Genomic DNA, 12,153 nt, shown 5'->3' on the forward strand with positions numbered 1-12,153 from the left:
TTAAACTGAAATATCCCAGTTTTATTAGAGAGACAGTTAACCCTTTTTTCTGCTAAACTGGCTAAGCTTACAAATAAATAGCATTTCCCTCATCAACAACCATCATTGAGCATTTATGAGCAGACTGTGCTGGCGTGCCTAAGCATACGCTAGTGAGCAGCACATTGGGTAGCCTATAGACAAAGGGCCATGTACAGCCCTCACAGACTCTATGGTCTGTACAAAGGATAGATCAACATGAATCACAGACTATACACTTTTATGGATTAGATATTTACCTGCTGGTTTCCCATCACTGCCGTCCTACCTTTCTCTCAGTTCTATTTTTAATTTAATCATGTTTTCATCTCTGTTTTAAGGTCGTTCAGTTATTTGGCTTCAAGCACTAACTATGCCTATTTCCTTTTCTCCCATTTTGTCTTTCCTAAAATCCCACCCTTTCATTCTGCTTCTTGCCTGCACTCCTCTTTACTGCTACTAACCCCCAATGCTTCTATTTCTACTTTGGCCAAATTGCTACTTTTATTTTTATTAATGACTTCTTTTTGCATCGTTTATCTACACCAAATATCACCCTTCCAAATTCTCATATTCAACATGTATCATTTTCATTCCGGCAAATGAAAATGTACTTCTGTTACATTTACTTTCATTCTTTCACAATATCTATTCTCTTTTTGCTTCTGCTGCCCTTCCTCTCCTGCTTTCCCCTTTTGTATTCCTTAATTTTGCTCCACAGCAGAAAAGAAATGGTATACAGATGAAATGGAAAATGCTTACCCCAGAAACATTCAGATAAAGCCAATGAGCACACACATGGCTAATCAGATTAATCAATACAAATCGACAAGCAGCTTGATACCGCCAATCCGAGAGGTTGAAGATGAATGTTGACTCAAAAATAAACTTTTAAAGCAAATAAATACAAAGACCTATTCACGGAACTTGAAGACATATTTAGGCTTGTAAAACAACACCTCACGTGCAAGCGTTCCAGGGATTGGAGAAGTGACGGCGCTCAACAGGCCTCTATGGAGCACACATACATAGACTGAAAGAAGCAAATGTAAAATATTTCATTTATAAATGAACTGCACCTATATAGTCATGTATAGCCTCTAGTGTTTTAAATTATTTTTATTCATTAGAAAGAAAATATATATATATATATATAAATATATATTTTTTGTCAAGTCTTTGCCCAAAAATCCAGGATGAATAACAGCCATTTGTACGGGAAAGCTTTTGTGTCAAACTATTACTTTCACGAAGGACAGATGATACTTTTCCTGCCAGAAGACCACCAAGCCTCTCCTGAAGTTTTTGCCCCCACACTCAAAGCTCTGCAGGGTCTTCTTGCCATTGAAAAATAAGATAGTCATTGTCTTGAAATCTGTCTCATGCTTCTGCCACAAAGTATTGTAAAAGATTTGGATACTCTTTATTGAAATTGCTTATTTTATCTTGCTTTTTTCCTTATTGTACCTATTATTTTTAAGGAAGGTCACAAACTGCTTCTTCATATAAAGTCTTGGTATCATACCAACCTAAAGGGCACATCAATGATTAGTGAGTTTTCATGAATTTTTATTTGCTGACCAAAAATATTCTTGTTACTCTCATTTATTTATTTACTACTCTAATAGCACCAAAATGTTAGCTGGAGGCTTCACAATCTAACTTACCCACAGTAGAGGTGCAAGCACTTCTGTCGATTTCAATCTGCTAGTATATTTTTGAAATATGGGACGAAACAAACACACAGGAACATACTGTCTTTGGTCACCACACATGATATTGTCTTTGGTCACCACACATGATGTTGTCTTTGGTCACCACACATGATGTTGTCTTTGGTCACCACACATGATGTTGTCTTTGGTCACCACACATGATGTTGTCTTTGATCACTACACATGATGTTGTCTTTGATCACTACACATGATGTTTTATTTGGTCTGAATCAAACCCAGTACCGCAGTGCTTGAACGCAACAGTTCTATCTACTGAGTGTTGTGTTGTTTTTTTCTTAATTCATACCAGGCAACTTGTGCAATTAGAATAATCTTCCACATCATATAGGTAAAGATGACTAAAAAAATAACAATTCTATAATTAGTTAATGACAATTTTTAATTAAGCTTCTCTTTCCTCTATAAGCTTTTGTGATTTATATCATAAGATGGTCCATGAAATGTTTGACAGGTGGAGGTCTGAACTTTAGGACCCCTACTGAGCAGCAGAAGTGCACCTGCAAGAACAAAACATGTCTATTGTTTCCCTTTGCCTTTGGACAACCCAAGATCTGAACCCCATTACATCATATATTCTAAATTTGGGCTATCCTAGATGTATCCTCAGTTATCAATGTCATATTCCTCAACAGCTTATTTAAACAATTAGGGGACTGACCTGTCAAGTGAACATTCACATATGCATCTTGTTTTTGTTAAAAGATTGCAATAATGGTCAATTTTAAAATGTATCTGACACCTATAAAGAAGACAACTATTTAGTTAAAGGGGTTCACTATTCAGACAACCCCTTCTCAATCATTATGTTTCCCCCAGTAAAATAATAACACTTATACTCACCTGTGGTGTGGGTGCCATGCCAGCACCGTCGCATGCGACTCTCTCACCACCTCCAATTGTCAGTTACATCCAAAGGAAGGGAGAGTAAAGCGGTGACTGATTCGCTTCAGAGATCATGTGACATCCATGGGAGAGCCAATGCCGACACTGCTGGAACGGCGCCCACACTGCAGGTAAGCATAGCTGCTATTATTTTACATGGGGGAAACATAGTGATTGAAAAAGAGTTGCCAAAATAGTGGACATGCCCTTTAATGTTATTATAGTAAGGTTACATTCACACATACAGTTGTTACGATCTGAGTATATGCTGCGATCCATGGGTTGGCCATGGTTCTACTGATTCGAACACAACAGCCTTATATATTGTACCAGTCAAAAGTGTGGACACACTTGTCTATGCTGTGGTTTTCTTTGTTCTCATTGGAACGTTCACAGTGTAGATTTACAGTAGAATAAATGTATCAAAGCCACGAAGAACCAAATATGGAAACCAGGGGTAAAAAAAACACATGTGAAACAAATCTGGATACAGGTAGTCCTCGACTTACGATGTTGATCCGTTCTTACATGGCGTCGTAAACCGAATTTCGATGTAAGTCGGATCATACGTTCATACAGTACTGTACCATAATAATAGTACAGTACTGCAAACACTTAGCCTATCCAAACACCTATCCTAACACAGTACCCTACATAATTAGGGTGTTATGGCGTGCAGGAGACTCGTTTTCCTCTTGTAACCGGGTACAGTGTACAGTACTGGACTCTTTTCTTCCGCCGCTGCACGTAGTTGCAGTAGTTCGACTTAAGACACAAAACCGTGTGTCGGAATGAGGCGTCGTATAAAGCATTGTAACCACGAAACGATGTAACTCGAGACCGTTGTAACCCGAGGACTAACTGTATATGGTAAATCTTAGATTCATTAAAGTTCCTCTTTTTTAGACTAAGTTCACACAATCGTAGTTTTGGTCTGACTGCAAGTCATGGAAAAAACTGACAGCACCGGCACCAATGTTCTTCAATTGAGGACAACGCAGCCAACAAGTTCTCAGCACCTCTGGGAATGATTTAGGCTAGATTCACCGATCCATGTGAGTGCTACCATTTTTTTCTCAGGTGTCATCCTAATTGCATCAGTTTGTTTCTCGTTTTTTTCAATGAAGTAGGCAGACTGCCTGACATATTTTCTTATCCATTGACTCTCAGCTATTAGTTAAAATGGATGAAACTAGGCTGTAAATCTGAAGTACAAAATCTGGCTTCTTCCTAGTTTCATCCATGTCTCACTGTTACACATCCCCATATATTTTAACAGACAAGTCTGTTCAGAGTAGGCCATGCTGTGAGTTTCATGGACTGGCGACTGACCCATTTTCAATACCGATGTGTGTATGGCTGAATGAGACTCTCTAGGTCTAGGTGTTGTCTTAGAAAAAAACATACAGGATATGTCACACAGATCTGTGAATATAGCTTTAAACTGTTGGAAGGCTATTCCAAGTGACAATCTGATAAAAGTACGTTAGAGAATGACAGGGGGGTGTACATCTGTCATCAGATTAAAAGGGGATACTTTGAAGAATCTAAGGTTCAACACATATTTTGGTTAGTTTCTGTCTGTGCACCTGATACTGTACCCGGACTGTTACACATGGGTATATGAATGTGGCATTTATGGGTCAGTTGATGTTCATGATATACAGTACTTGTAAAGCATACATTGCAACTTTTAGCCTGTGTTCCCACATAACATAAATGTTGCATTGTTTCCTCTGTGTTTTATTGTGTGCAGAAAATCTGCAAAGTAGATTTGATTTATGTAAAGATGCTGTTACCCAGCAGCTCCCAGGTCAGGATAGGATCTGCTGTACATGCCAGTTGTAAAAGCTACTGTATGTCTTGGATAATCTGGTCTGCTCACCTACTGTTAGGAGAAGACATATCCTTCGTGCAACCTATGAAATTCCACAAGAAACCACAAGGCAACGGGCAAGTGTCACATTGGGCGGTAAGGAACAGAAAATGGTAATGGTAAATAGAGGTACTCCATACTGAGCTCGTCAGGAGCAGGCTCTACTACATCTATATGTAACATTGCATTTTGCAGATAAAATACCAGGTCAGGAAAGGGTAGTTTAAGGTTTACACAGTGTAGAAATAAGAATATTCCTACTTGTAAAGGTATCAAGACTGACACTACATACAGTTTCTAAAGGCATTATGGTCCGTAAAAATCCATAAAATGTAAGTGTAGGCCACAGGTGAATACCTTTGAGTCTTCTTTATTCATGCTTGGGTCTCACTTAAATTTTCTACATGCCTTTTTACTCTCTTCATCACGCTATGGTCCTGATTCATTTTTGTAACTAATTTTTTGCTGAGACTTTTCAAAAAGTTGCAAATTTTTCTCACAAAAGTACTCCAGACATTTTCAACATTTTAGCGGAACATCTGTAAAATAAGACTGGAATAATCACAGTTGATTATTTGGGCTTTATTACTTTTTTAATCTCTTCCAACCAAAACTAGTTTTGGCTTTTATGTCAAACCATTTTTTTTATTGTCATGTTCTGATTTAGTCATATGAGGGCTTGTTTTTTTTGGGATGAGCTGAATTTGTTGGTGGCATAATTTTAGGGTATATAACTTATTAACAAACTTTTACTAACTCATTATAAGGAGGAATCTAAACACAACGGTCATTGTTTTTTTAAATTAGTGTTTTAAATTTTACACTTTTGCCGTGCTGGATAAAAAAAGTATTGGCGATACTAAATTTATACAGTTTTATTTATGTTTGAATATTTAATTTTTGTACAATAAATATTCTAATACGGAATGAACAGAAAATAATATAAATTATATTTATTTATTTATATTTACATAAATTCACCATGCAGTATAATTGACAGGTTAATGTTATTCTGCATGTCAATACAATTACTGTGATACCCAAGTTATGATTTTTTTCTTTTTTACATTTTAACCCCTTCAACTTCAAGCCTGTTTCACCTTCATGACCAGGCCGAATTTTTATAATTCTCCAGTATCACTTTATGTGGTAATAACTCTGGAAAGCTTCAATTGATCGTGCTGATTCTGAGAATGTGTTTTCGCGACATATTGTACTTCGTGGTAGTGGTAACATTTGTTTAATATGACTTGTGTTTATTTGTGAAAAAAATCGGAAATTTGGCAAACATTTTGAAAATTTTTACATTTTCAAACTTTTAATTCTTATGCCCCTTTACTCAGAGTTATGTCACAAAAAAAGTGAATAAATAAAATTTTCCACATGTCTACTTTACATCAGCACAATCTTTTAAACATAATTTTTTGTTAGAAAAGTTTTTTGACCAGCAATTTTTCATTTTTCCAACAAACTTTACAAAACCATTTTTTTAGGGACCACATCACATTTGTAGTGACTTTGAGAGGGTCATATGACAGAAAATACCCAAAAGTGACACTATTCTAAAAACTGTACAACTCTAAGTCCTAAAAATCACATTCAACAAGTTTATTAACCTTTCAGATGCGTCACAGGAACTGAAGCAATGTGGAAGGAAAAAATGAACATTTAACTTTTAACTTATGTAACCGGAGAAAATGTACAGCCTAATTTATTCTGCAATTTCTCCTGAGCACTCCAATACCACATATTTGTGGGAAAACAACTGTTTGGGTGAATGGCAGGGCTCAGAAGGGAAGGAGCACCGTTTTGATTTTTTGAACTAAAAAATGGCTGGAATCATTAGTGGACGGGCATGACGCATTTGGAGATCCCTTGTTGTTTTTCCAAACAGTGGAACCCCCCACACGTGACCCCTTAAGAAATGTATCTAGATGTGTGGTGAGCACCTTGAACCCTTGGGTGCTTCACAGAAGTTAAAAATGTAGAGCTGTGAAAATGAAAAAAAAATTGAAATCTCTGAATGATGTGACTCAGATGAAATCCCCAAGGGACCCATTCACTAGAATGAGGCAGCAGAGATACTCTGGACTCCATCTGGCTTCTGTTCTGGATAAATTTGAGCTGGGCCTACTGTCATCTTTGGGAGGCAGAATGAACAAATCAACAGTAGATCAAGAATTGGTTTTATTTATTTTTTATACTGTTTCTCATGCAATATAACTGATTAGATTACTTTATTCTTCTGGTCTTTGCAATCCCAGAGATACCAGACTTACATCGTTTTTTAATGTTTGGCTGCTGTCACACACAACAAAATACTTTTTTTTTTCAAAAACTAGATTTTGCATCACCGTATTTCGGCTGAAAGAGTTGTGAGGTTTTTTTTTAGTCTTTTTGAGTTGATGGTTTTTATGGGTACCATTTTCAAGCACATGACATTTTTTGATAATAAATAATAATAATTGTATTTATATAGCGCCAACATATTCCGCAGCACTCAGTGGCGTATCTAGGGGGGGCAACCGGGGCATGTGCCCCGGGCGCAGCCGGCAGGGGGGCGCTGTCGGGCCGCCTAAAGCGGCGGTCTGCAGTGTCTCCCCCGGCGGCTGCATTCTGCCGCCCCCCGCACTGGGAGTCGGCTGTTCTCTGTGCCGACTGTCAAGCTGACAGCCGGCACAGAGAAGCTGCGGTGCGCCGGCTCCCAGTGTTCAATTGTACTGCATCTGAGATGCGAGTACAATTGAAGCTCTGACTGCCGGGTCAGAGTGATGCCAGCAGCGTGATCAGGTCATGTGATCACGCTGCTGACGTCACTCACCTGCGCGGCAGAGCAGAGGCAGAGCAGGAGAGATGCAGATCGGTGGTAAGTGCTCCTGTGGAGCTGTAGACACCGAAGGTGCAGGGGGGGATTTAATGTGAGTGGGAATGGGGGGATATATTGTGGGGGTTTAATGTGAGTGGGGATGGGGGGATATATTATCCGAAGGGGGATATTTAATATGAGTGGAGATGGGGGGATTTATTGTGGGGGGGAGATTTAATGTGAGTGGGGATTTATTGTGGGGGGGAGATTTAATGTGAGTGGGGATTTATTGTGGGGGAGATTTAATGTGAGTGGAGATGGGGGGATTTATTGTGGGGGGAGATTTAATGTGAGTAGGGAGGGGGGATTTATTGAGTGTGGGGAGAATTGGAGTGGAGATGGGGGATTGAATGTGGGGGGAGATTTGTCACGGGGATGGGGAAGTGGCGTATCTGGGGGGGGCAGCCGGGGCATGTGCCCCGGGCGCAGCCAGCAGGGGGGCGCAGTCGGGCCACCTAAAGCGGCGGTCCGCAGTGTCTCCCCCGGTGGCTGCATTCTGCCGCCCCCCGCACTGGGAGTCGGCTGTTCTCTGTGCCGACTGTCAATCTGACAGCCGGCACAGAGAAGCTGTGGTGCGCCGGCTCCCAGTGTTCAATTGTACTGCATCTGAGATGCGAGTACAATTGAAGCTCTGACTGCCGGGTCAGAGTGACGCCAGCAGCGTGATCAGGTCATGTGATCACGCTGCTGACATCACTCACCTGCACGGCAGAGCAGAGGCAGAGCAGGAGAGATGCAGATCGGTGGTAAGTGCTCCTGTGGAGCTGAAGACACCGAAGGTGCAGGGGGGGATTTAATGTGAGTGGGAATGGGGGGATATATTGTGGGGGTTTAATGTGAGTGGGGATGGGGGGATATATTATCCGAAGGGGGATATTTAATATGAGTGGAGATGGGGGGATTTATTGTGGGGGGGAGATTTAATGTGAGTGGGGATTTATTGTGGGGGGGGAGATTTAATGTGAGTGGGGATTTATTGTGGGGGAGATTTAATGTGAGTGGAGATGGGGGGATTTATTGTGGGGGGAGATTTAATGTGAGTAGGGAGGGGGGATTTATTGAGTGTGGGGAGAATTGGAGTGGAGATGGGGGATTGAATGTGTGGGGGGAGATTTGTCATGGGGATGGGGAAGTGGCGTATCTGGGGGGGGCAGCCGGGGCATGTGCCCCGGGCGCAGCCAGCAGGGGGGCGCAGTCGGGCCACCTAAAGCGGCGGTCCGCAGTGTCTCCCCCGGTGGCTGCATTCTGCCGCCCCCCGCACTGGGAGTCGGCTGTTCTCTGTGCCGACTGTCAAGCTGACAGCCGGCACAGAGAAGCTGCGGTGTGCCGGCTCCCAGTGTTCAATTGTACTGCATCTGAGATGCGAGTACAATTGAAGCTCTGACTGCCGGGTCAGAGCGACGCCAGCAGCGTGATCAGGTCATGTGATCACGCTGCTGACATCACTCACCTGTGCGGCAGAGCAGAGGCAGAGCAGGAGAGATGCAGATCGGTGGTAAGTGCTCCTGTGGAGCTGAAGACACCGAAGGTGCAGGGGGGGATTTAATGTGAGTGGGAATGGGGGGATATATTGTGGGGGTTTAATGTGAGTGGGGATGGGGGGATATATTATCCGAAGGGGGATATTTAATATGAGTGGAGATGGGGGGATTTATTGTGGGGGGGAGATTTAATGTGAGTGGGGATTTATTGTGGGGGGGAGATTTAATGTGAGTGGGGATTTATTGTGGGGGAGATTTAATGTGAGTGGAGATGGGGGGATTTATTGTGGGGGGAGATTTAATGTGAGTAGGGAGGGGGGATTTATTGAGTGTGGGGAGAATTGGAGTGGAGATGGGGGATTGAATGTGTGGGGGGAGATTTGTCATGGGGATGGGGAAGTGGCGTATCTGGGGGGGGCAGCCGGGGCATGTGCCCCGGGCGCAGCCAGCAGGGGGGCGCAGTCGGGCCACCTAAAGCGGCGGTCCGCAGTGTCTCCCCCGGTGGCTGCATTCTGCCGCCCCCCGCACTGGGAGTCGGCTGTTCTCTGTGCCGACTGTCAAGCTGACAGCCGGCACAGAGAAGCTGTGGTGCGCCGGCTCCCAGTGTTCAATTGTACTGCATCTGAGATGCGAGTACAATTGAAGCTCTGACTGCCGGGTCAGAGTGACGCCAGCAGCGTGATCAGGTCATGTGATCACGCTGCTGACATCACTCACCTGCACGGCAGAGCAGAGGCAGAGCAGGAGAGATGCAGATCGGTGGTAAGTGCTCCTGTGGAGCTGAAGACACCGAAGGTGCAGGGGGGGATTTAATGTGAGTGGGAATGGGGGGATATATTGTGGGGGTTTAATGTGAGTGGGGATGGGGGGATATATTATCCGAAGGGGGATATTTAATATGAGTGGAGATGGGGGGATTTATTGTGGGGGGGAGATTTAATGTGAGTGGGGATTTATTGTGGGGGGGAGATTTAATGTGAGTGGGGATTTATTGTGGGGGAGATTTAATGTGAGTGGAGATGGGGGGATTTATTGTGGGGGGAGATTTAATGTGAGTAGGGAGGGGGGATTTATTGAGTGTGGGGAGAATTGGAGTGGAGATGGGGGATTGAATGTGTGGGGGGAGATTTGTCATGGGGATGGGGAAGTGGCGTATCTGGGGGGGGCAGCCGGGGCATGTGCCCCGGGCGCAGCCAGCAGGGGGGCGCAGTCGGGCCACCTAAAGCGGCGGTCCGCAGTGTCTCCCCCGGTGGCTGCATTCTGCCGCCCCCCGCACTGGGAGTCGGCTGTTCTCTGTGCCGACTGTCAAGCTGACAGCCGGCACAGAGAAGCTGCGGTGTGCCGGCTCCCAGTGTTCAATTGTACTGCATCTGAGATGCGAGTACAATTGAAGCTCTGACTGCCGGGTCAGAGCGACGCCAGCAGCGTGATCAGGTCATGTGATCACGCTGCTGACATCACTCACCTGTGCGGCAGAGCAGAGGCAGAGCAGGAGAGATGCAGATCGGTGGTAAGTGCTCCTGTGGAGCTGAAGACACCGAAGGTGCAGGGGGGGATTTAATGTGAGTGGGAATGGGGGGATATATTGTGGGGGTTTAATGTGAGTGGGGATGGGGGGATATATTATCCGAAGGGGGATATTTAATATGAGTGGAGATGGGGGGATTTATTGTGGGGGGGAGATTTAATGTGAGTGGGGATTTATTGTGGGGGGGAGATTTAATGTGAGTGGGGATTTATTGTGGGGGAGATTTAATGTGAGTGGAGATGGGGGGATTTATTGTGGGGGGAGATTTAATGTGAGTAGGGAGGGGGGATTTATTGAGTGTGGGGAGAATTGGAGTGGAGATGGGGGATTGAATGTGTGGGGGGAGATTTGTCATGGGGATGGGGAAGTGGCGTATCTGGGGGGGGCAGCCGGGGCATGTGCCCCGGGCGCAGCCAGCAGGGGGGCGCAGTCGGGCCACCTAAAGCGGCGGTCCGCAGTGTCTCCCCCGGTGGCTGCATTCTGCCGCCCCCCGCACTGGGAGTCGGCTGTTCTCTGTGCCGACTGTCAAGCTGACAGCCGGCACAGAGAAGCTGTGGTGCGCCGGCTCCCAGTGTTCAATTGTACTGCATCTGAGATGCGAGTACAATTGAAGCTCTGACTGCCGGGTCAGAGTGACGCCAGCAGCGTGATCAGGTCATGTGATCACGCTGCTGACATCACTCACCTGCACGGCAGAGCAGAGGCAGAGCAGGAGAGATGCAGATCGGTGGTAAGTGCTCCTGTGGAGCTGAAGACACCGAAGGTGCAGGGGGGGATTTAATGTGAGTGGGAATGGGGGGATATATTGTGGGGGTTTAATGTGAGTGGGGATGGGGGGATATATTATCCGAAGGGGGATATTTAATATGAGTGGAGATGGGGGGATTTATTGTGGGGGGGAGATTTAATGTGAGTGGGGATTTATTGTGGGGGGGAGATTTAATGTGAGTGGGGATTTATTGTGGGGGAGATTTAATGTGAGTGGAGATGGGGGGATTTATTGTGGGGGGAGATTTAATGTGAGTAGGGAGGGGGGATTTATTGAGTGTGGGGAGAATTGGAGTGGAGATGGGGGATTGAATGTGTGGGGGGAGATTTGTCATGGGGATGGGGAAGTGGCGTATCTGGGGGGGGCAGCCGGGGCATGTGCCCCGGGCGCAGCCAGCAGGGGGGCGCAGTCGGGCCACCTAAAGCGGCGGTCCGCAGTGTCTCCCCCGGTGGCTGCATTCTGCCGCCCCCCGCACTGGGAGTCGGCTGTTCTCTGTGCCGACTGACAAGCTGACAGCCGACACAGAGAAGCTGCGGTGTGCCGGCTCCCAGTGTTCAATTGTACTGCATCTGAGATGCGAGTACAATTGAAGCTCTGACTGCCGGGTCAGAGCGACGCCAGCAGCGTGATCAGGTCATGTGATCACGCTGCTGACATCACTCACCTGTGCGGCAGAGCAGAGGCAGAGCAGGAGAGATGCAGATCGGTGGTAAGTGCTCCTGTGGAGCTGAAGACACCGAAGGTGCAGGGGGGGATTTAATGTGAGTGGGAATGGGGGGATATATTGTGGGGGTTTAATGTGAGTGGGGATGGGGGGATATATTATCCGAAGGGGGATATTTAATATGAGTGGAGATGGGGGGATTTATTGTGGGGGGGAGATTTAATGTGAGTGGGGATTTATTGTGGGGGGGAGATTTAATGTGAGTGGGGATTTATTGTGGGGGAGATTTAATGTGAGTGGAGATGGGGGGATTTATTGTGGGGGGAGATTTAA

The 12,153-nt window shown here is 45.1% G+C and overlaps 1 protein-coding gene across 24 annotated transcripts in view; it reads left to right on the forward strand.

The window, feature by feature from the left end:
* KCNMA1 (potassium calcium-activated channel subfamily M alpha 1) overlaps positions 1-1,563 on the forward strand; it is a 1,075,276-nt gene extending 1,073,713 nt beyond the window's left edge. For 15 of the 24 annotated variants that reach the window (XM_077259420.1, XM_077259414.1, XM_077259424.1 and 12 more), the window contains one exon: positions 740-1,563. In XM_077259420.1, the coding sequence (XP_077115535.1) occupies positions 740-894 (155 nt within the window). In that variant the 3' untranslated portion in view covers positions 895-1,563. The remainder of the gene's footprint in view (positions 1-739) is intronic. The other 9 variants (XM_077259417.1, XM_077259425.1, XM_077259435.1 and 6 more) reach the window with 1 other exon arrangement.
* Positions 1,564-12,153: the final 10,590 nt, after the last annotated feature.

The sequence above is a fragment of the Ranitomeya variabilis genome, chromosome 4 (assembly GCF_051348905.1).
Source record: "Ranitomeya variabilis isolate aRanVar5 chromosome 4, aRanVar5.hap1, whole genome shotgun sequence".
Lineage (NCBI taxonomy): Eukaryota > Metazoa > Chordata > Amphibia > Anura > Dendrobatidae > Ranitomeya > Ranitomeya variabilis.